The sequence below is a fragment of the Triticum urartu genome, chromosome 2, assembly GCF_003073215.2.
Source record: "Triticum urartu cultivar G1812 chromosome 2, Tu2.1, whole genome shotgun sequence".
Taxonomy (NCBI): domain Eukaryota; kingdom Viridiplantae; phylum Streptophyta; class Magnoliopsida; order Poales; family Poaceae; genus Triticum; species Triticum urartu.
Window position 1 is genome coordinate 706,795,593 of NC_053023.1, and position 21,178 is coordinate 706,816,770.

At 45.4% G+C, this 21,178-nt stretch overlaps 4 protein-coding genes across 4 annotated transcripts; 1 reads left to right on the plus strand and 3 right to left on the minus strand.

Annotated features, from left to right (window-relative positions):
• Positions 1-752: 752 nt before the first annotated feature.
• LOC125539946 (protein PELOTA 1-like) lies at positions 753-7,753 on the minus strand. Its single transcript, XM_048703496.1, has 15 exons — positions 7,555-7,753; positions 7,336-7,418; positions 6,702-6,777; positions 6,026-6,157; positions 5,816-5,861; positions 5,625-5,700; positions 4,621-4,696; positions 4,501-4,533; positions 4,341-4,409; positions 3,265-3,371; positions 2,821-2,893; positions 2,614-2,652; positions 2,283-2,377; positions 1,319-1,425; positions 753-1,061 (listed from the first exon to the last, which is right to left on the minus strand). The coding sequence occupies exons 1-15, from the start codon at positions 7,603-7,605 to the stop codon at positions 988-990; spliced, it is 1,137 nt and encodes a 378-aa protein (XP_048559453.1). The 5' UTR covers positions 7,606-7,753; the 3' UTR covers positions 753-987.
• A 143-nt stretch (positions 7,754-7,896) lies between these two features.
• LOC125539948 (2-methoxy-6-polyprenyl-1,4-benzoquinol methylase, mitochondrial) lies at positions 7,897-10,997 on the plus strand. Its single transcript, XM_048703498.1, has 8 exons — positions 7,897-8,193; positions 8,265-8,391; positions 8,471-8,532; positions 9,255-9,410; positions 9,494-9,638; positions 9,802-9,873; positions 10,296-10,404; positions 10,673-10,997. The coding sequence occupies exons 1-8, from the start codon at positions 8,067-8,069 to the stop codon at positions 10,772-10,774; spliced, it is 900 nt and encodes a 299-aa protein (XP_048559455.1). The 5' UTR covers positions 7,897-8,066; the 3' UTR covers positions 10,775-10,997.
• A 133-nt stretch (positions 10,998-11,130) lies between these two features.
• Positions 11,131-15,741, minus strand: LOC125539947. The gene is made up of 5 exons (XM_048703497.1): positions 15,359-15,741; positions 15,017-15,134; positions 14,793-14,885; positions 14,242-14,445; positions 11,131-11,545 (listed from the first exon to the last, which is right to left on the minus strand). The coding sequence occupies exons 1-5, from the start codon at positions 15,637-15,639 to the stop codon at positions 11,273-11,275; spliced, it is 969 nt and encodes a 322-aa protein (XP_048559454.1). The 5' UTR covers positions 15,640-15,741; the 3' UTR covers positions 11,131-11,272.
• A 241-nt stretch (positions 15,742-15,982) lies between these two features.
• On the minus strand, positions 15,983-18,025 carry LOC125539944 (F-box/kelch-repeat protein At1g30090-like). The gene is made up of 2 exons (XM_048703495.1): positions 17,765-18,025; positions 15,983-17,449 (listed from the first exon to the last, which is right to left on the minus strand). Exon 2 carries the CDS (start codon positions 17,384-17,386, stop codon positions 16,190-16,192), a length of 1,197 nt encoding a protein of 398 aa, XP_048559452.1. The 5' UTR covers positions 17,387-17,449; positions 17,765-18,025; the 3' UTR covers positions 15,983-16,189.
• Positions 18,026-21,178: the final 3,153 nt, after the last annotated feature.

Genomic DNA, 21,178 nt, shown 5'->3' on the forward strand with positions numbered 1-21,178 from the left:
AAAAAAATGTATGTGACATTTAAAGAAAATATTTATGTGTTTCGAAAAATGTTCATCACAATTTAAAAAATGATATAAAATGTAAAAAAATGTGCGTATAATTTTCTGAAAATGTTCCATACCATCAAAATATTCACACTCTCCATATGTTCATGACATTTTTAAATATTTATACAATGTCAAAAAAATATTTGCATAATTAAAAAATGGTAAGCCTGTATACGAAAAATGTCCAGCATGTATTTGAAGAAAAAGCCCACTTGTATTTGAAAACTGAAGAAAAAGGGAAAACAGAAATTAGAAAAAAATATATCAAAAAATCATTGAAAACTGATATAAAACACATCGAAACAAAATAAAATAAAAAAAGCGGATGGAAACTTCTAATGCTGATCCATGAAAACTTACCAAAACTGCTTAGAGAAGTCTCCAAGAACACATATGTGGGCTGACCCGCTTGCCCGCACGCCAAAGGCGGGACGAGCTTCTGTGTCGCAAAGAGCGAGACATAGCTCTGGTGCCTGTTCCCCACAATAGGAAAGGAAAGGATGGCCGCAGCTAGGGTTATATTTAGATCAACTAGGGATTCTACGGTAGAGGCAGCAACAAGCTTTCCAGGGAACGACCAACCTTTATCCAGTAAATGTTTACAGAACACACATATAACGAGGGTGGTTACACAGCGAGATATGTCGACATGAAGCTAGAGAAGTGGCAGCCCTGGCCGACCTGTGTACCTCAGCATCCACATCTCAAGGCCAAAAATGGAGAGGGCCCTTGTTATTAAGTCAAGAATAACCAATAGATGTGGCATAGCTAACCATTTACAACAAGGATATACTTAAAATGTAGTCAGGATTTCTTTCTGTTGCTACCTACATAGAACCAACTGTTATATTATTATTATATTGTTATTACACTTGATCAGCTATAAGTTAACAGCTTGGTACAAACAATGTTAGGCAGCTGCAGACAGGGCTGGACTAATCACATCTCGATGTCCTCCAAATCTGGCAGAGGGAAACGAAGTATAGCTGCTATTCCTGTCAACTGCGCCAATTCTGTTCAAACACATCAGCAGAGAAAAATGCAATCTCAGAACGCAGAAACTGTGCAGAAAATTGATTTGTAATAAAGAAATTCCTTCTTGCTTCAACCTTTTTGCCATAGCATGCAACTATAACTACATTTAGTTAATTATTAATTCTCTTCGCAACATTTCCAACGGCGTGACACTTTATTCCATCTCAATAGTTTTCACTGATTGTAGTGTGAAATGAGCAATTATGAATAAGGTGAACAGTGACAGCATACTCACGGTCGCCAGAGACATGCATCGAAGAAAATATGTGCACTGTACCACCATATTTCTTGACTGACTCAACCAGGTTCACATACTTTCTCCTGCTAGCAATGTCCGTGTTCCTACAAGGGGAAGCAGAAGGAAAATAAATAAACAGCAAGACTGTACAGGCAAATTGCAATTCATGAACTTCTGTTTCAATTTTCAGGTCATATTAGATGCATAGGAAGCGCATGTACATACACATATTCGGCTTGAAGCCACTCATCAAATATGGGAACCTCCCTTGCTAATGCCCAGACTAACAAAAGTGAATTGTTGATATGCTCACCAGACTAACAAAAGTGAATTGTTGATATGCTCAGACTAACAAAATGAACTATTGAAAGGGAAGCCTGCTATTTTTTCTTGCAGAAAATTTTCGATTCCATTCCTGTGGTGTAAATAGCCTAATATGGATTCACAATCAATAGCATCTTCAACATCAAGAGTAGTGATCAGCAACCAGCTCATGATGCAAACTTATTTCAACTGAACAAAGCAGGCTACATAAAGCAATAACTTGACCTAAGTTTCTGCTCGTGACCTTTCAAAAATAAAGTTTGTAGTACTCATTAGTTAGAACACATAGTAGTAGTTGCTACAATAATTCTCTTGGTATCAAGTGCTCGTTCATGCCATGATGAACAATAAGGAGTGGAAATTAATATATATACCGAACCAATATTTCAGAATTTGCAAAACCCAAGTATTTCATTAATCTAATGTTTCCTGGTGAGCCACACAATTCATCCATAGCAGGTAGGCAAGCAAGCTTAACCAACCTACCGCAATGGCCACATCGCACAGTTTTGTTGCATTGAGACTTCTTTGTCAAGTTTTTTGTGGCTATTGTTCTAATACCAAACCAACCACATTTTTCGAACAGAACATATGCACAAGAAATAACAGTATAATCAATTCCATAAACATGACTTACCGAAACAAAGTATCTGTCATCAGAAGAGTTTGTATTGCAAGACGTTCATGTGCGACCTCAACGTGCTTAGGTCCATAACACGCTCGGGCTGAGTCCTGCAATTAAGCAGCAAACATTTAAGTCTAATCAGATATGCTTGAACTAAGCAGAATCAACGGCTGCAAGTCATAAACACATAAAATCAGTACAGTAACTGTTCTTCTGATCTAAAATACAAGTGTGTATGTATATGTATACATGGTCAACATCTAAGCAGTAGCAACATATTAGATAAGTTAAGATCAGTACTGAAAAACCATCAGTTACAAGTTCGCTTGTTCAAGAGGCTTACATTAGTAAGCATAGCGAAGAACTCCTTCAAAGCTTGCACCTGCAAATTACAATAGAAATACAAGACAAGATCTGAGCAGCTGCATTTAGAATCTGTTTTGAAAGTGTCTGGCATGTGTAGTTAATCAAAATATGGAATTTTTTCAGAGGAATCATACGTGTAAGCTACGTGATATATTGACAACGGGGAGTTCTAAATCAGACTTACCTCCTGTGCCGCTTTTGTATCTTTTATCAGTGACATCACACCTGGAGTGTCCAATACTTCCTTCAAACTATGCCTATACCAAATAACCAATAATCAACAGCAACATTAGGATCAAAGCAAACAGAGAGCAAAGAGAAAATAGAGGACCAGGAAATACATAAACCAACCACTCATTCAGCAAATATATAGCTCAGTAGAGGATTAGAGTATTCCAGAATGACCATACAAGTGGTCACAAGCAAATGAACCACTTGTATCAGCCGGATAGACATGTTAGTAGTACGACATCAAGCAAGTTTCCAACAGATTATTCAGAATTTTAGAAGCAGAACCTAAATCTCCAAGTATTACCCTGTTCTAGCTTACATAGAAGGGGAAAGATAGACAGCCAAAACAGGTCGAGGAGTACACAGAATCAATTGAATGAGAAAATATAGAACTCACTTGTAGCCTGAAGGTGCATGTGCAAGAATAATGCGTGATTTGTTCTCAATTATTACTCTCAAGTCTCGCCGTGCAGCTTCAAGATGCATGTAATCACGAAACTGATCCTGTGATTAAGATAAAAAGAGAAGAAAAAGAATAGGAATTGATATTATTTTCATGAAGATATGGAGGGTTTAACTTATGCAAGTAGCAATAGATGGACCAAAATGGAAGTAGACAGTAGCACATGTTTCAAGTTGGAAACAAGTGTCGATGGCAAAAGTAACATGCAATGATGCAATTGACTGTATTGCCAGGTGCAGCCAAAACCATGATAATTTGACCATATTACACTGGTACATACTCCCTCCGTCCGAAAAAGCTTGTCCCTCAAATGGATGTATCTAGCACCAAGTTAGTGCTAGATACATCCATTTGAGGGACAAGCTTGGGACAAGCTTTTTTGGACGGAGGGAGTAAAATTTAAACTGTATGTACTCAGCAAACTCTCTAGTTACCCATTAAAACAGGACAACGAGTGATGGTAAACCATATGTAGACGGCGGATGTTAGTACAGTACTACGCACTCAAGTTGGTAACGAAATTAGGGAATGGAAACATCAGGCTTTGGGTAGTCCCTCGAGACATGGAATATATCTGCAGAACATATTGTTTATAAGGCGTCCTGTCTTGGATGCTTAAGCGACGCTTCGGTGCCAAGGTGCCCTGTCAGCGCCTTACAATTATGCCCGCTTTAGGCGCTTACGTGTCAGGGTGGTTGTTGCTTGCCTTAGGTCATGTTACCACCTTATAAACAATGAACCAGTGCTGACATATGATACGACCAGAGCAACATATAAGCCCGAGACCTTTTTCGTGAGGCATGGTTTATTTTACTATTTGATAGGTTATTAACATTAACCAACTGGTTTCTATTTTGCCTATCAAGATCGACTCAGAAATTGATTTAACAACACATGACAGGCACATTTATCATTCTTCAAAAAACATTGTTTAAGATGTTTTCAGACTGATGACCCTTATAAAGAAAGTATTATAATAATATATATTTTCCCTCTAGGTATGTGATTACCTTAGTAAAACCTGGGCTTGCAATTACAACACACTGGACCACTTCGAAATCAATGTGCTTCAGCAAGGCCTGCAGATAAGCAATGTAATGTGTTACAAAAAAAATCATTTATAAACATTCTCATTTCTTGTGAACTTTGAACAGATTATTATGTGCTTACTTGCAAAACATGCTCAAAGAACTTCTTGAGAGCCTGCATAGGGAAAAAAAGGCTGCCAACTCAGTAGCAAATAGATAAGACAAATAAAATCCACATTATCTTATAGAATAGTTAACGTACCGATTCGTAACCAGCAATGGCAGGTCCATGTTTCCTAGGAATCGATGTTTCAATACGTGACCTTGTTGCTGTTATGCTGTTTAAAACAGTCATAACTAGTAAGTTGAATGAAAAGGCAGAAACAACTCAAGCCAATCAAGGACTAGGGAAGCAATAGTAAGAACATGCCAGAATCTGTATGACCACTGGATGTTCATATTTAGGGGAGACCATAGACAAATCTGTTGTTCCTGTGTAACTGCACAGGGTGCGTGAATATTGAATGAAAATACTCATGAAACTTCAGTTTGGTGTTAGCACCATCTGACATTCTAGTTCAAAATCGGTGCCATCACAAGATTATTCTTTTCCATTACATATTTTATAGTTATGGATTCTTGTCCAACACCGTCTGAGATGGTTTGGGCATATACAACACAGGGCTCCAGAAGCGCCGGTGCATAGCAGAAGGATAAAGCATGCTGATACCTGATAATGTCAAGAGAGGTCGGGGTAGACCAAACTCGGGAGGAGTCCGTAAAGAGAGATCTGAAGGACTGGAATATCACCAAAGAACTAGCCATGGACAGGGGTGTGTGGAAGTTAGCTATCCACGTGCCAGAAACATGATTAGGTTTCAAGATCTTATGGGTTTCAACTCTAGCCTACCCCAACCTTGTTTGGGACTGAAAGGCTTTGTTGTTGTTGTTGGATCTGTCCCTGGAAATACCCCCCCTCCCTGGAAATACCCCCCCCCCCCCCCCCCCCCCACACTCACAAAACGGAAAGTCAACTTTTAAGGTAATGGTCGCTTGGATAATAGAACCTCATCAAAAGGGTGCAAAGGTCAATGTAACTTCATGAGGTATGCTTATCATGAGAGAATCAGACAAGCTTATTGTAAGGTTATCCTATGAAATAATCATATTTAGCATGACTTGCATGGGATCTAATTATCTAAAGCAATTCAAGAAGAGAAAACAATGAAATATTATGTTCAGCGAGTGAAAAATGGTTTTGGATACCTTCTCCCAATAAGGAATAAGTGGGCAAGTCCTTCTTGCATAAGAATAACTGCTAGATCAGCACTTGCAGTAGGATCTGAAGAGGTTTAAGTGCACACAATTAAAATACTGTCTTTTTTCTTTTGTGAAGCAGTAGCAGTGAAGCAGATAATGATAAAGGCTGTAATATCTGTCGAAGATAAATCACATACCACATGCTTGTTGGATGGTATCAAGTGCTAACCAATCCCAATATTCCTACACAAGTAGAAAGAGTCCATTTAGATTTTCAGAGTCATGTCCAAAATTAAAACTGATTAAAAGTTTAAGCAAAGGGTACTGTACTTATCATCAATTGTAAACCAATATGGTAGTCCACAGAGTAAACAGGTACAATAGCTTAAAATAACTTTTGGGCATACCTTTCGTAGAACAAAAGGTCTCTTCAGCTCAAGTTCTAAAGTATGAAACTGGCCAATCTTCACGTGATCATTCTCAGTAATATTTTTGCCACGGACGCGCAAAACGTTCCCCTCCTTGTCATAATCTACAGACTATGCCCAAGATAAAGAATCGTGTCATTATCAAATTAGAAAATCATATAATTTTGTTTTTTATAGCATCGGAAAGAACAATAAACAAAACAAAGAAAAGCGATGTATAAGGTGTTAATTCCTAGGCATGGTGCCTTATTACCTCTGCTCAATGCATTTTCGAGTTATCAAGTGATGATGCTTCATTAGGTGCTCATCATACAACTCTTTTTTTTTGCAAGGAAAGCGCTACGTTATTATTCTAACGCAGTGGCAGCAACATGCATATAAGACCTACACAACTGCATCCCTTCTCTAATTTTCAGGTCATGTATTACTTGAGCCATTTCAGTACATATCCGACAGATATGATCTAGAATCAGTAATAACTCTAAGCTTTTGCAGCCAGTATGCTAATCCCCTACCACCTTCCATCTGTGATGTCAAAAAGTACGCAGTCATAACAACGATGATGCCTAATGTTGGAAGCCAAAATGGTTACAGCTAGAACCACCAACTAAACAAAGTCACTCGATGGGAATACCGAATAAACAGACAATATCACCTCAACTACAATTTCCAACTTTAGCTTCACGCGCTCCGCATCACGTCCTCCAGAAGCAGAATCCCTGAGAACTTTCCTGTAAACGAACAGAAGAAGATGATCAATTTCGAGGGGATTATGAGTTTCCATGGTATACCAGATAACTAGAAGGCCCTTGGACAGAGGCTTGAACTTGTCACAACTATACTACTCCCTCTGTAAAGAAATATAAGAGCATTTAGATCACTACTTTTAGTGATCTAAACGCTCTTATATTTCTTTATGGAGGGAGTATCATGAAGGAGAGACAAGTCATCACGCGAATGGTGTACAATTCCACAAACCACGGTCAAGAGCTGAGAAATACCCATCATAGCCAGCTCGACCTTATTTTTGTTTTTCTTCACCTGGCAAACCATGCCTCCCATGCAGGAACCTACCCTAACTCTGCTTGCACTTGCAATGGTCGACCGAGATCCATAAGAGTACTTCGAAACTAGCAATCAGAAAGTGCCAAACCGGGGAGAGCAAATTATGGCGGCTGCAGCATCCACCAGAGGACTCGGTTGCTAACTACTACTAGCATAGTGTGCATAGAGCACATGAGCTGAACCAAAAAGTAACACAAGCACCACGATGCAAAAGGAGAACCCACCGGACAGTGACGGCCTGGAGGCTGTCCCCGACGGCGATGAGATTGTACGCGTGCCACAGGTCGTCCTCCTCCTCCGGCAGCAGCTGCGCAACACCAACACAGGAGCGAGCTAGTCAGCAGCCACGCCCAAAGAACCCCACCAGGGGCCAGCCCGGGCCGCTCCTCAAACAGAGCGCGCCGAGAGGGAGGGGTGGGGGAGGGGAGAGAGGAGAGGAAGACCTTGGCGGAGCCGGGCCCGTTGCGGGCGAGATTGCGGTGGACGAGCTTCATCGCGGCGGCGGCCGCCGGAATCCGAGCCGCAAGGATTTTCGCTAGGCGATTCTTTGCTGTCGGGGACGGCGGCGAGTGGAGGGGGAGGGGATTCGCGGCGGCGAGGGTAATTAACCTGCTCTCTTTTTTTTCCTCCTCGGTTTAGGAATCCTCGAGATTCCCTGTGCTACACCGCTTGGGCCTTGGGCGGCACGAGGGGAGATGCGGCCCGTGACTGCAGGGCCGACAAAGGCTTGCGGAAAGCGACGCAGCCCAGCAAGTCCTCAAAAAAATAAAACGCGGCCCAGCAAGCCGAGAGAACAGCACAGACCCCCTCTCTCCCCCTGGTCGCCGTGTCGCTCGCATCTCCGCACGCACCGCCGTCGCCGCCGTGCCCCCCTTCTCCCCCGTTCCCCCCGCCGGCGGCTGTCTGTTACTCCGGGATCGGACCGGCCATCTCGCGCCGCCGAGGAAGGAAGGGCATGGCTCTGCGAGCGGCCGCCGCGAGGCTGTCCTCCTCCAGCCTCCGCCGCCGCCACGGCCACCTCCTGCCGGCGGCCGCCACCGCCAGCCACGCGGCCTTCCTCCACTCCCACGCCACCAGCTTCGGTACGCCCCCCTTCCTTCGTCGCCCCCTCTCTCGTGGCCTGCTTGCTGCTCACCGCCTCGTTCCTCGTCAGGATTCAAGCAGGTGCGCGAGGACGAGAAGAGCAAGCTGGTCGGCAACGTATTCAGCAGCGTCGCCTCCAGCTACGACGTCATGAACGACCTCATGAGCGCTGGGCTGCACAGGCTCTGGAAGGACAGGTTGGTCAGTGGAGCTCAGTCCATCACTCTGTAATGGGGATTCGTTCTTCTTACCGAATTCTTCTGACTTCTTTTCTAGGCTGATCTCAAAGCTGAATCCTTTTCCCGGGATGAAGCACCTCGACGTGGCCGGTGGGACAGGTAAAATAATACTCCTAGTTAGTTAACAGGGGTGTCCTTCTAGCACTATACCCTCATTCAGAATATAAGATGGGAATCATCAGATTGACGCAATTATGACAACATAGAGAGTCACAAACGAATTTAATGGAATCAGATGTCTTGGTACTGTGGCTCTCCCTAATTGCATGTTCTGGGATGACTTACCTTACACAAACTTCATACTGATTCCTCAGCATTGTTCCCATGTCCATCCTTTCCCTAACATAAGAATTATGCATTTCCTGTTGCTAATGATATCTCTATGTTAGTCTGTGATAGACTCCTCGTTCATTCTCTGTCATGATTTATGTACTAATGTTGATCGTTAACACAATAAGTATTTAAATTTCTGTTCTGCCTCCCTCCATGTGGCAATGCAAGATTTATTGTCCATATTTCCTCTCCAAATTGGCAAATAGAGGATCACATGTATTATCTACAAAGTGATGCATTTAAGTAAGGACCTCTTCTTTGTTCTAAAAATTATGTGATGCTCAGCTTATCATAGCCTTGTTCTAGATTGATTGCACAGTGTACACCTTGTCTTCCTGTTGCTACTGTATCTTTTTATTTATGAATGACTTCCTTTTGACATGTTATGCTGCTAAGAAGTTTCTGCACCAATATATTGCCAATGCTCTTGAACACTGGTTATGAAATGTGAAATAACGTACCTGGCATTTCTTCTATGTCAACACCAGGGGATGTTGCGTTCCGTGTAGTCGAAAGAATTAAGAGTGTGAGCCACAGAGCTACGCAGGGTACTCTTACTGATATGGAAGAAGACACTCACATTTATGTTTGTGACATTAATCCAAATATGCTAGATGTTGGAAAGAAGCGTGCTACCGAAAAAGGTCGTGGTTCATGAAACTCATTTCATCATGCCACCTTAATTTCAAATGTTGTTCTGTTGTCTGACAGGTTATTCTTATTTCAGGCTACAATGAAGAGCAGTGCCTTAGTTGGGTACAGGGAGATGCAGAAGCTCTTTCTTTTGAGGATGGGTCTATGGATGGCTATACTATTGCATTTGGGATCAGAAATGTTACACACATTGAGAAAGCTCTATCAGAAGCTTACAGGTGGGCCACATAAAAATCCTGAACCAACTAACAGATCATACCCCAGTCTCAGTTTTGATCTCCTGAAGTTTCTACTATGCTGTAGGATTTGTTGCGTGTGAAATCTGCCTAGGGTTTCTGTTCTTTGCATCTAATCAGTTTCACATGGATTTGTGTGTTTCAGAGTTCTAAAGAAAGGAGGAAGGTTCCTATGCTTGGAGTTGAGTCATGTAGATGTTCCAGTTTTTAAAGACATGTAAGTTTTCTTTGGTCAAGTATGCCAGCATTGTAGGATAAATTTGTATGAGAAATGTCTTCAACATTCTGTTAAAATTAAACAAGCAGATGCCGGTCCTACAATTAAACTGCACTGTTCGTTTTCAGCATTTGTAGTAGGCACTGCAACAAAGTTATAATCTGTTAGTAACCAATTTGGCTATGTGTTAAACATCGGCTGAACTTGCCCTAAGTAGGCTCATGTTTCTTGTTGTCGTTTATTTGGTACAAATAGAAATGACCCTTTTTTGTTTATTGCTTCAATCATAGTGTTGTCTCATCCTTCCCAAAAAAATATCTTCCCAGTGCTTTTGTGGAAAGTAATGTTAATGTTGTGTTCTACTGTTTCGATTATTTCTCTCTGAACTTTTGGAAGTTCACTATCCATTTTTTTTCCTCCAGTTACGACATCTATTCATTTTCTGTGATTCCGGCTGTGGGAGAGCTAGTTGCTGGTGATAGGCAGTCGTACCAATACTTGGTCGAGAGCATTCGTCGGTTTCCAAAACAGGTGAAGATCAGCATTTCTAAAGCATTTCCTGTTACTGAGCTGACTGGTTTCTTCGAAACTTCTTGCTTTTTAGTGATTTCTACCATATGTCAAACCTCTAGATTATCTAGGAGTAATTAGTACCTTGTAAAACAGTATTGACATTGACTGTTCCTGTCACAGCAAAAGATATAAAGCTGAAGGATGCAAGATTACAACACTTTTCAAGCATTTCATGTGTCTGTATATGTTCCGCATGTCTGCTGATCAAACTACTTTTACTTTCCAGGAAAAGTTTGCTCAGATGATCCAGGAAGCTGGATTTGAAGCGGTCGAATATGAAAATCTGGTGGGCGGTGTAGTTGCCATTCACTCTGGAGTGAAACTGTAGTATAGGTCAAATAGCAGCACGGCCGACAGACGCTTCCGTGGGTAGTGGTGGATCTGGATCAGGCATTTGGGGCTAACAATTTACCATTTTCTTTGTTAAAAAAAGCATGTAACTATTATTCCTGTTTATGTAATTCAAAATAAGGACAGACGATGATCTGCTCAGTGGTTTTGTTTTTTCACAATTTATATAGTTTGTGCAAGCAATCCCTGTTTCTTCAGTTTGTGCTATACCTTGCATCTCTATATCTTTGAACCTGCTATCGAGTAAATTTGTCATCTGGGGGAGAGCAAAGATCACACAACACCAAAATGTACGGAGGAAATCACTACTAAAAATCCTGACAGATAAATATGGAAAGAGAAAAACAATGTGTCTTTCCATTGATTGCAGATACCCTAGAAAACAAAATAGCTTTGATTCAATCATACATAGCTTGGAGGATTTCAAAAAATAATCTCATCTACTATAAACGATTTCTCCCTGTTGGTGTTACCATCAGCACCATGGCCATTGAGCATCCCTCCAGACGCACCACCTCGCCCCGATGCTCCCTCTGCCATCTTTGTAATCCTGATGGTTCGAGTTTTCTGTTGTTTCATCGGTCGTTGCTGTGCTGCTTCTCCCAATGCTCTCTCTGGGTTTCTGATGCAGGAAGCTGCAGGAGGAACGGATCTCAAGGTCGCGCTTCAGAGCTTCGGACCTGTAGCTCCCGCTCAGGTACCTCGGATGGTCTAGGAATCTCACATTCTTCAACCAAAGCCTGAAGGCCTGAAGAGGAGCAGAGGAACATCAACAAAGATTACATGAGCTTGCTTAACCTCAAAAGGCGTAAACTATGTCCAGTAACAATCGACTGACTGAAGCATTTTAAAGAGATGATTCAAAGCTACGCTGAATAGACAATTCATTCTAGCCCTACTTAAGATCAAGGGCCACAAATGCAAGTATACACGCAAAATGCACAGTGAAACGTAGAGAAAATGTTAGTTCAGGATATGAAACAAGCTATCTCCTAATTTTAGTGACAGTGAGAATTATATAGATTTATGATGCTCCAACCAACAACCAGCATACTCTTCAAGGGTGCATCTGCCAAAATACTTGGACCATCTTGGTGTTGATAGTACAGTCGTTTCAAATTTACAACTCCCAATTGTTTGATCATAGTTCTAGCTCAAGTATTAAAGATATCCTGTGCCCTGCAACTTCAAAATCCGATACGGGAGATATGAAATACCAATGTTTACTTCAACCTCCTTTTCAAATTAAGGAGCTCCCCGCCCCCAATTTAATTCCGCGATGAAACTGATAACTCAGTCAGGATGTTTAGTTGAACTTTTGTAACAATAGCAATTCCCAACATCAGCTATTTCTTGAGCAATGCTTACGTGCTTAGTACGATTTCCAGAAGAACAGCCTTCTGAACTTTTAACAGTTCATGTCACTGAATTCTGTGTTTGAAATGCGCACATCATGTCAATTTTGTGATTTTAAGTTGACTCATCCTGTCATAAAGGACAACTAATAATGGATTGCACGCAGATGACCGGAGAAAAATAATGCCAACATGGTCTTCTGCAATGAAGCCAAGTCACTGACTGCGCTGTCACAGCTTCTCTCTGACGAGATAGACGAATAGAAAGTGTCTGGCCTGAAGGGGGGCAAACTGTTGCTACAGCACTAATGTTTCGGTTTTCTCTCATAAATCAATCCCAGCCGTCACAGCCATAGTTTCCCCACCTTTAGTTTAATCTGCTAGTTCATGTACAGCTTTTCTTCTTTACTTTCCATTTGCACAATGTACTAACCTTGTGTACTTTCCCCCTAACTTAACGGCAATGAAAAGCAGCGCTGCTGCATTTATTAAAAAAACATAATGTTTAAACAAAAATCCAATATAGAGATCCTAAAAATAGCACATTCCACATTTTACCCTTATTTTTTAGCCCTTGAGTTGTGACGGCTTTTACCCCATTTAAAAGATCGTGCCACATTTTACCCGTTGTTGTGACCACGTGATGGCATTTACCCTACTTTATTATTTTCTCCAGATTGACAAGGTGGACCCATATGTCAGGATGATGTCGCAGCTGACATGGTGGACAACTTAGACATGTTATTCATTAGGGGCAATATTTCAGATTGACAAGGTGGACCCATATGTCAGGATGATGTCGCAGCTGACTTGGTGGACAACTCAGACATGTTATTCACTAGGGGCAATATTTGACATCACGCAGGGGCAGCACGACGTGGCTAGCTGCACCAGTTTGACAAAAAATGACACTATTATCCGACGAGACTTAACACAATTCGTTAGATCTACAACGAATACATATCCGAGCTGTCAACCAATTAGCTGCCACGCCGCCCCTTGTCAAGTTTGGGTAAATAACAAAACGGCATAAAAGCTGTCAAAAGGTCTGAAGTAAGGGATAAAATACGGCAAGATTATGTAACTGGGATAACGGCTGTCATAAGGTCTCCACTATGGGGTGAAAATACAATCATAGAGATCATAAAAATAGTATATTCCACAGTTACCCCTTGATTTTGACCCCTTGAGTTGTGAAGTCATTTACCCCATTTAAAAAATCTTGCCACAATTTACCCTTAGTTGTGTCCATGTGATGGCATTCACCCTACTTTATTATTTTCTCCAAATTGACAAGGTGGACCCATATGTCAGTATGATGTCGCAGCTAACTTGGTGGACAACTCAGACCTGTATCATTAAAGACAATATTTGACACGGCACAGGGGCAGCACAATGCGGCCAGCTGCACCTATTTGACAAAATTTGACACCATTTCATAAAATTTGATGAGACTTAACATAATTCCTTACATCTCCAACGAATACATATCCTAAGGTCCCACCTTGTCAAGTTTGTGTAAATAACTAAACGGGTTAAAGCTGTCAAAAGGTCTGAAGTAGCGGATGAAATGCATCAAGATTATGTAAATGGGATAACAGCTGTCACAAAGTCTCAACTATGGGGTGAAAATTGGAATACACTCTTAAAAAACTTTGAAGCTTTTCTCAATATTTTTAATGGCAGAGATGTCGTAGATCAAAAAGAAAACTCTTAACTAAGCTCTATTATCTATACATATTAGTCCAGTTGGTCAACCAAGAAAGATAATTCAAGAATCAAATGATCAACATAGGAAAGAGAAGTAACGAACAAGTTGATCTAAAAATATCTGAAAGACTGTCTATGAGGATAGCGTTATGCTCCCTCCGTTCCGAAATATAAGTCTTCCTAGAGATTCCACCAAGTGACTACATATGAAGCAAAATGAGTGAATCTACACTCTAAAATATGTCTACATACACCTGTATGTTGCATTCCATTTGAAACGTCTAAAAAGACTTATTTAGGAACGGAGGGAGTATATGAGAATGTAACCATAAACATAAGCATGGTACCAGAACAGGAGCATTGAACATAGGAAAGTTACCTCCCAGTATATCCCTGCAGCAACCTTATGAGGCATCAGCCAAAAGAATGTTGCTAGCTTAACTGAGTCATTCGTCTGACCAACTAACTTGGCATCCAAAGCTGCAGTAAAATAGTTCCCAAGTGTTGGATGCTGAACCGCAATAGCCACGTATAGATTATTGCCGGGGGCATCAGCACGAATACTCCAATTGCCAGACATATCCTAGAGGTCACACAACAAAAAGGAAAGCCACTAAGATTATGTAATGGACTAATTAATGGTAGTGGATCGGATATAACAAGTCCAAATTAGCAGAAACTAGAAACCAGCAGACAATTTGCATAGTATAAACACCATTAGTTGTCACTTGTGAGCCATCAGAAAAATATTATGCAGTGAGCACCGTATGCAACAGGATAGAGCCAAAAATGTTTCATTTGAGAAAAGGAGCAAACAGAGTAATTCACAACTTTTTTGTATATTTCTTGCCTAAAAAATTCACGGTTCATCACGCCCACATTTGTCCGAATGAACACCTCCATGTATATTCTATAAGATGAGAACCATACCATGAAGGGGCTGACATGTAAAGGTTTTGCAACGAGATCGGAACCCGGTTGGAAGGTAAACATCACCTTCTCCCCCCAGGGAGTATTTGTGACCTGAAACCAATAGTAAAATATTAGACAGTCAGCAATGTAATGACCCTCGCAAAAAGAAGAAAAAGGAAAAGAATGCAATGAGCTAACTAAAAACCAATCAACATGAATCCAACACAGAGGAGATGCCTCACTTCAGCGATGCACATCTTGAGGTCTTCATTTTGTCCTTGCACCGCTGCGTCATAGCAGTAGTAGACGCTTAGTGGGTTCTGTTCGTATCCCACGCTCTTGGGCACCGTCAGGAGACGCCTTTATCAAACAACAAAGAACTAGCTCACCTCAGCGCAAATGAGCAAAATTTACAACAACAACAAAAATCCTAGTTATGCTTTTGCAATACAAATATTTTTTACATACTAGAACAGGCAATGTGATTTTACAATAGCGTGCAAGAAGTGGTGTGAGATTTGTTCACGAGACGTGTCAGAGAGTTGAGAAATGCATCGCAGGGCGTCAGGGGTTCAGGGCCTTACACGGGGCCTGAAGTGGAGGCGATGCTGCGGGCTTCGGCGGCGGAGAGGTGGCCGGAGAGGGGGAGGAGGTCGAGGTCCACGAGGGCGTAGCGCACGGCGTACTCGAAGGCGTGCCCCGCCGGCCGCCGGCGCGAGTGCCGGACGCGGCCCTCGTAGAGCCGCGCGGCGCCGCCGGAGCCGGGACGGCGAGCGAAGGGGAGGCGGAGGAGGAGGAGCAGGGAGAGCAGGGCGGAGGTGAGGAGGGTGGTGGCCAGGGAGGCCAGCAGGTAGAGCGCCTCCATTGGTGTGGCGCTGCTGCTTCGGTCTCCGCAACTTGTTTTCTGAAGGGAAAATTCAGGATTTGTCAGGTTTCAGCTGAAAAACATGCCTGAAATTGGTTCAGTTGCCTATTTTCAATGTCAGGTTTCAGTTGGTGGATTGATGCTGGCCACAAGACAAGAGGGCATTTTGGGTTGGATTCTTGTGCTGTTGTGGACTAGCGTTTGCGGTGGACAGTGCCTACACGTAGGTAGATGGGGATTTCAGTTAACTTTTTCGTCCAATCATCTGGCACAAATGGAGACTACAAATGTACTACACTAGTTGGAAATTCAGCAACAAGTCGGATCAGTCTAAGATAAGAAGTGAAATGCAACAGTTCAGTTTAGTTCAGTACCCAGAAACATCTAGTACAGTCTCGAATTGTTTCTTTACCGATACATCATCATTTGCAGATTATACAAGATGACAGCAAGAAAGAGTCTACTAATAACAATAACATACAGAAGCATCAAACAAGGCTTTTTTTTTGGCAGATTAAGAGAGCTTTTATTTATTCTAGAGGCAGAAGAGTTAAGCATGTAGAATCTGACTGCTTGAAGGCGTGAGATCGCTGAACGCCCTGGGAACCTCCACATCCTGCCAACGAACCAAGTAATCACAAGAAGATTGCTTCTTGACATGGCCGATGACCACATGGAGACCACGGCCGACGACGACGATCTTGCTCTCCAGGCAGCTCACGGACAGAGGCTTCATGATCCGCTCGGGCATGGGAGGCCCGTCCACAGGATCCCAGGAATCCGTCTCCGGATCGTAGACCTTCACCTTCATCCTCTCGTACTCGGAGATGACGAAGAGGCGTCCGTCGATGACCACGCTGAGCCCCGTCCACCCCTCGCGCATCCCGGCCGGCATCGCCTCCCAGCGGTCGGCCTTGGGGTCGTACACCTGCCCTCTCGGCGACGAGAAGAAGGGCCACGCGCAGCCCTCGGTGACGTAGAGCCTGCCGCCGACGACGGCGGAGTCCGAGGAGGCCATGTTGGCGCCCATGCTGGCGATCGGCTGCCACACGCCGTTCACCGGGTCGAGGACCTCCGCCGAGTCCAGCTCGAACTGGTCCGTGCTGTATCCCCCGGCGACGTACACGCGGCCGTCGATGACGCCGCCGGCGAAGAAGGAGCGCGCCGAGAGCATCCGGGGCACGACGGTCCAGCGGTTCTTGCAAACGTCGTACTTCAGCACCAGGTGCAGCGGGCAGTCCATGTCGGAGACGAGCCCGCCGCAGACGAGCAGGTGGGCGGCGTCCTCGCCGGGGACGGCGATGCAGCCGAAGCCGCGGGGGCAGGCCCGGTCCCGGCAGGGCATGCCGGGGATGGCGTGCCAGGCGAGGGAGTCGAGGTCCAGCACCTTCCACTGGATCTTGCCCGTGCAGCGGTGGAAAGCGAGCGTGAAGAGCCAGGGCGAGCGGAGGCCCATGGCCTTGCGGTGCGTGAAGAAGCGCGCCTTGTCGGCCAGCAGGTGGCGCCAGCGGCGGCACACGAGCCTGCAGGCGCCGTGGGCCTCCACGGGCAGCCGGAGGAGGCAGTTGAGCGCCGCGTCGTCCGGGAGGCCCGGGATGAGGGGCGTCTCCCATGGAGGTTGCTGCTCCGGTTCGGTTGAGGACGGTGAGGTGGTGCCGGCGAGCCGGAACCTCGGCGTCAGCTTCATGTCGGAATCGCCCAGCTTCTGGACCGGAGAGTGGTGAGACGAGACTCGAACGCGGCGCATGCCCGTCTCCAAGAACACTGACTGCACAGGGGAAAATCCCCAATTTCTTTGCGCCCTGCCAACCTGATGCGCATGAAGGAAATCGATCAGTCAGTCACTTGAGAATTCATTCGTTCTACTAGTACAGAGGAACTGATTGCCAATCAAAAGAACAACTGATAGAAAATCGGAGCTGCCCATGGAAGAACTGCGAGCTGACCAAACCCTAGCTAGTTCATTTTAACCCGCGCACTATCCAATTCGCAGTCAGTCTCAGCTAAATACAGCACACACCAAGAAAGAAAAAACTACAGTAGTATCTAAGTTCCAATTCTTGGAAGAAGATGTGAATCAAGATGATACTTCCACAAGAAAATCAAGAGAAAATAAGGCACTAACCTGAATTGCTTGCTGATAGAACCGATGATGCCTGCTACAAGGAGGAGAGCCTTCTCTTCTCCTGCCTCCTTTTCCTGCCTGGTGGTGTGGCGTGGTGTGTCTGATTCAAGGAGGAGACGTCTGCAGGAGGAGGGGCAAAAATCTCCCTGCCATCGTGCTTGCTTTCCACTAGCCGATACTGCTCCTTTTAGCCACAAAAAAACAGAGGCAGCGTCGAACCCAAACAAAAGCAGAGGGTCAGCAAAGCGGCTGAGCTGAACCTTTCCCCGTCGTCTGCACTTTCAACACCTTGTTCGGCGACCGGGTCCCACCATCCGTTGGACGACCTACCCCCTCTTGTTTTTTTTTTCATCAGTATATATACATCACATTCTAGTTGAGTAAAGAAATACGCAAGGCCTAACCGTATTTTGTTTTATTATTGTGTGTTTTCTCCCTGTATCTGTATGCATGTTCGACGATGCAATTCTGTTTGTGTTTGCTCCAGTGACACAGTGAGGGGCTCCAGCTGAAAATCATCCGAGCTGGTGCCGGCCACAGGTATCCATCATCGATCGATCCACGAGGGGAAGAAGATGCTACCAAAGAAGGCAGACCCATTTTCCTCGAAATACATATTGTGTACAGTGGTAGATAGAGATTGCACCTAGAATCTCTGGAGTGTTAGGTGAGGTGTTTTTCCTTGAGTGTTAGGTGAGGAGGGGGTTGGTGAGCCGAACAAATCAATCGTTATCCAACCAACTGACACCGCTTTGATTGGAGGGACAGACTCGGCCACCAAGTGAAATGGAGCTGTTCGATCCTGGAATTAGCCGTTTTGGATTAAGTGAAGTCTGATTTAAACCTTGAGATTGTAGAGCTTGTCGTAAATAAATCCTCATCTTTAAATCCCTGAAGTTTGTACCCTATCCTCTGCAATCTCGATCGTTTTCAACCCTAAACCAATTCTAGACCAGTTTGTAAGCATAATCCCGGCCGGGATCGCTCGTTTCTCTCTATGACAACCTGGGCCTGCATGTCATCTTCATCTCCTCTTCCTTTTCTCTCTTGCCTGGGCCCATTCAATCCGAGCAGCAATGCAGCGTACGTTGGTCCTTGCGCAAACTGGGCCAGTGCGTCGGCCACATGCAAGAGCGCTCGGAAGGAGGTGCCGTTGATATGATCTGCACGTCCTGGATCTTGGATATTACATGGCCAGTTTGCAATGCTACAGCTGAGTACGCATGTGTAAACACAGAAAAAGTAGAACGCATGTGGAAACTGGGCGAGTGTGTAGCACGCATGCAATGTCTAGCTAGAAATGAATGCACGCCTTCCTTCACATCATCGATTCCAACACAAAATACACAAACCACAAGCCAAAATGTGGCTGTCCATGCAAGTCAGTCCTCGTCTTCCTCCAGCTCGCCGTCTCCACGGCGACGACCAAAGGCAATGTTTTATACTTGTGCTTATCCTTTCTTGTAAGCTAGGATCATTAGCTGGTTAGCTAGCTAGCCTCTCGGAGTTTGTTAGCACGTCGTCATGCACGTTTGCATCTGCATGGCCCATGTACGATTGCCCTTTGGCTTGAGCAATACAATCATGTTGCCTCACTTCTCTCTTCCGTTCTACAGGCAAGCATCTGTTCACGACGATCATCAAGGGTGGTGCGCGTGCGGCCACGGCGCTCTACACCGCGCCGCTGAGTACCGGCCACCTGACGGTGCTCGACCTATCTGCACCGACCACCACGTCGCCGTGCAGCGGGCAGACGACGACCGGGACGCTCTCCACCCACTCCACCGACGGCAGCAGCCCGCTGTCCGTGATCTCTGCCGCTGTCACCACCACCCGCAAGCCCGCCCCCTCAGGCGCCGTCGGTATAGCCGGACTCGCACGCTCCAGCGCCTTGTGCCTGATCCAGCTGGCCAGCACGCAGAAGGTAGTCAACTTTCGTGCTCTGCTTCCGGAGCGACGGCAGGACCAGGGCAACAGCCATCACGATGTGGACCGGTGTAGTGAGTAGAAAAAAAAATGATTCTGGCTGGGATCATGTTTTTCCCCATGCACCAAACAGGTTAAGGGTTGGGAATGACCGGGATTCATGAGTATAGGGTATAGACTTCGGGGATTTAAAGATGAGGGTTCATTTATGACAAGCTCTACAATTTTAAGGTTTAAAATAGACTTCACTCTTTTGAATTAGATGGGACCTGCATCAAACGGTGCCTTTCATCACACATGAGACAAAGATAGACAAAAAATTTCATTTCCTGTACTAAAAAAGAAAGAGTTTCGCTACCTTGAGACGGTTAGAGTTACTGCCGCCCTTTACCGGGGCAGGAACTACAGCTAGTCAACAAGGAGCCAGGGTTCTGAACTCGAGGCTTTAGAGAAAATACAGGGAAAATACATCCTACAGCCGGGTGTAAGAGCATCTCTAATAGAGCCCTCAAACTTCTAAACCCTTATAAATAACCGCTTTTTTTACAATTTGCGAGCACAAAATCGCATAGACTAGAACCCCTTAACCCTCAAACCTTTAAATTTTTTTAAGGATCCAACCCTCAAGTCCTCTTCCAACCCTGAAAAGTAAGGATTGGAAAGCAAAATCTACCTTAACCCTCATTTGACGGTTATCCTCGCTCGGGAGGGAAAAATCCCGCGCCCATGCCCGCGTCCGCCGCTGCTAGTCGCCCCCGCCGCCGCCGGCCACCCCGTCGACCTCCCGCGCGCCCACGCCCACCCCGCCCCCAGCCGCCGGCCTCTCCTCCACCTCCTCCCGGTCGCGGCCGCGCTCGCCCCGCCCCCGGCCGTCGCCATCCGTCCCGCCGCCCGCGCCACCCGCCGCCTCCGCCTCCTGCCTCCCGGCCTCTCCTCCTCCCGCGCCCCTCCGCCTCCGCGCCCTCCACCTCGACCCGTCGCCACCGCCCTCCGGCCCGTGCCCGCTCCGCGCCCTCCGCCTCGACCCGCCGCCACCGCCCTCCAGCCCGTGCCCGCTCCCGCGCCCTCCGCCTCGACCCGCCGCCACCGCCGTCCGGCTCATGCCCGCTCCGCGCCCTCTGCCTCGACCCGCCGCCACCGCCCTCCAGCCCGTGCCCGCTCCCACGCCCTCCGCCTCGACCCGCCGCCACCGCCCTCCAGCCCGTGCCCGCTCCCGCGCCCTCCGCCTCCCGCCTCCCACCCCCCGGCCACTGCCCTCCGCCCGCGCCCGCCCCGCCCTCCGCCCTTCGCCCCGGCGCCGCCCTCCGCCTGTCATGCACGAGGTGCTCGACGGTATGCCCGCAACGACAACGTCGTTCATGGGGAATATTCCGTTATGAGGGTTGGGTTTGAGGGTTTTAATCTTTGTCCCTGTTTTTCAACCTGTAAAAGTGCACAAAAAGACCATTTTTGGACCCTTAAAACTGTTGGGGAACGTAGCATAAATTC

What these genes read in the sequence shown, in the direction of transcription:
- LOC125539946 (XM_048703496.1), bottom strand. Translation starts at nt 7,605, where the DNA reads ATGAAGCTCGTCCACCGCAATCTCGCCCGCAACGGGCCCGGCTCCGCC. An exon ending in CTCCAGGCCGTCACTGTCCG is followed by an intron (nt 6,778 to 7,335) that starts GTGGGTTCTCCT and finishes GTTCGTTTACAG; the next exon opens with GAAAGTTCTCAGGGATTCTG. An exon ending in AGTTGGAAATTGTAGTTGAG is followed by an intron (nt 6,158 to 6,701) that starts GTGATATTGTCT and finishes TCTTGGGCATAG; the next exon opens with TCTGTAGATTATGACAAGGA.
- LOC125539948 (XM_048703498.1), top strand. Translation starts at nt 8,067, where the DNA reads ATGGCTCTGCGAGCGGCCGCCGCGAGGCTGTCCTCCTCCAGCCTCCGC. An exon ending in GAAGCGTGCTACCGAAAAAG is followed by an intron (nt 9,411 to 9,493) that starts GTCGTGGTTCAT and finishes TTCTTATTTCAG; the next exon opens with GCTACAATGAAGAGCAGTGC. An exon ending in TTCGTCGGTTTCCAAAACAG is followed by an intron (nt 10,405 to 10,672) that starts GTGAAGATCAGC and finishes TTTACTTTCCAG; the next exon opens with GAAAAGTTTGCTCAGATGAT.
- LOC125539947 (XM_048703497.1), bottom strand. Translation starts at nt 15,639, where the DNA reads ATGGAGGCGCTCTACCTGCTGGCCTCCCTGGCCACCACCCTCCTCACC. An exon ending in TCAAGATGTGCATCGCTGAA is followed by an intron (nt 14,886 to 15,016) that starts GTGAGGCATCTC and finishes TATTGGTTTCAG; the next exon opens with GTCACAAATACTCCCTGGGG. An exon ending in CTGCAGGGATATACTGGGAG is followed by an intron (nt 11,546 to 14,241) that starts GTAACTTTCCTA and finishes GCTCCTCTTCAG; the next exon opens with GCCTTCAGGCTTTGGTTGAA.
- LOC125539944 (XM_048703495.1), bottom strand. Translation starts at nt 17,386, where the DNA reads ATGCGCCGCGTTCGAGTCTCGTCTCACCACTCTCCGGTCCAGAAGCTG.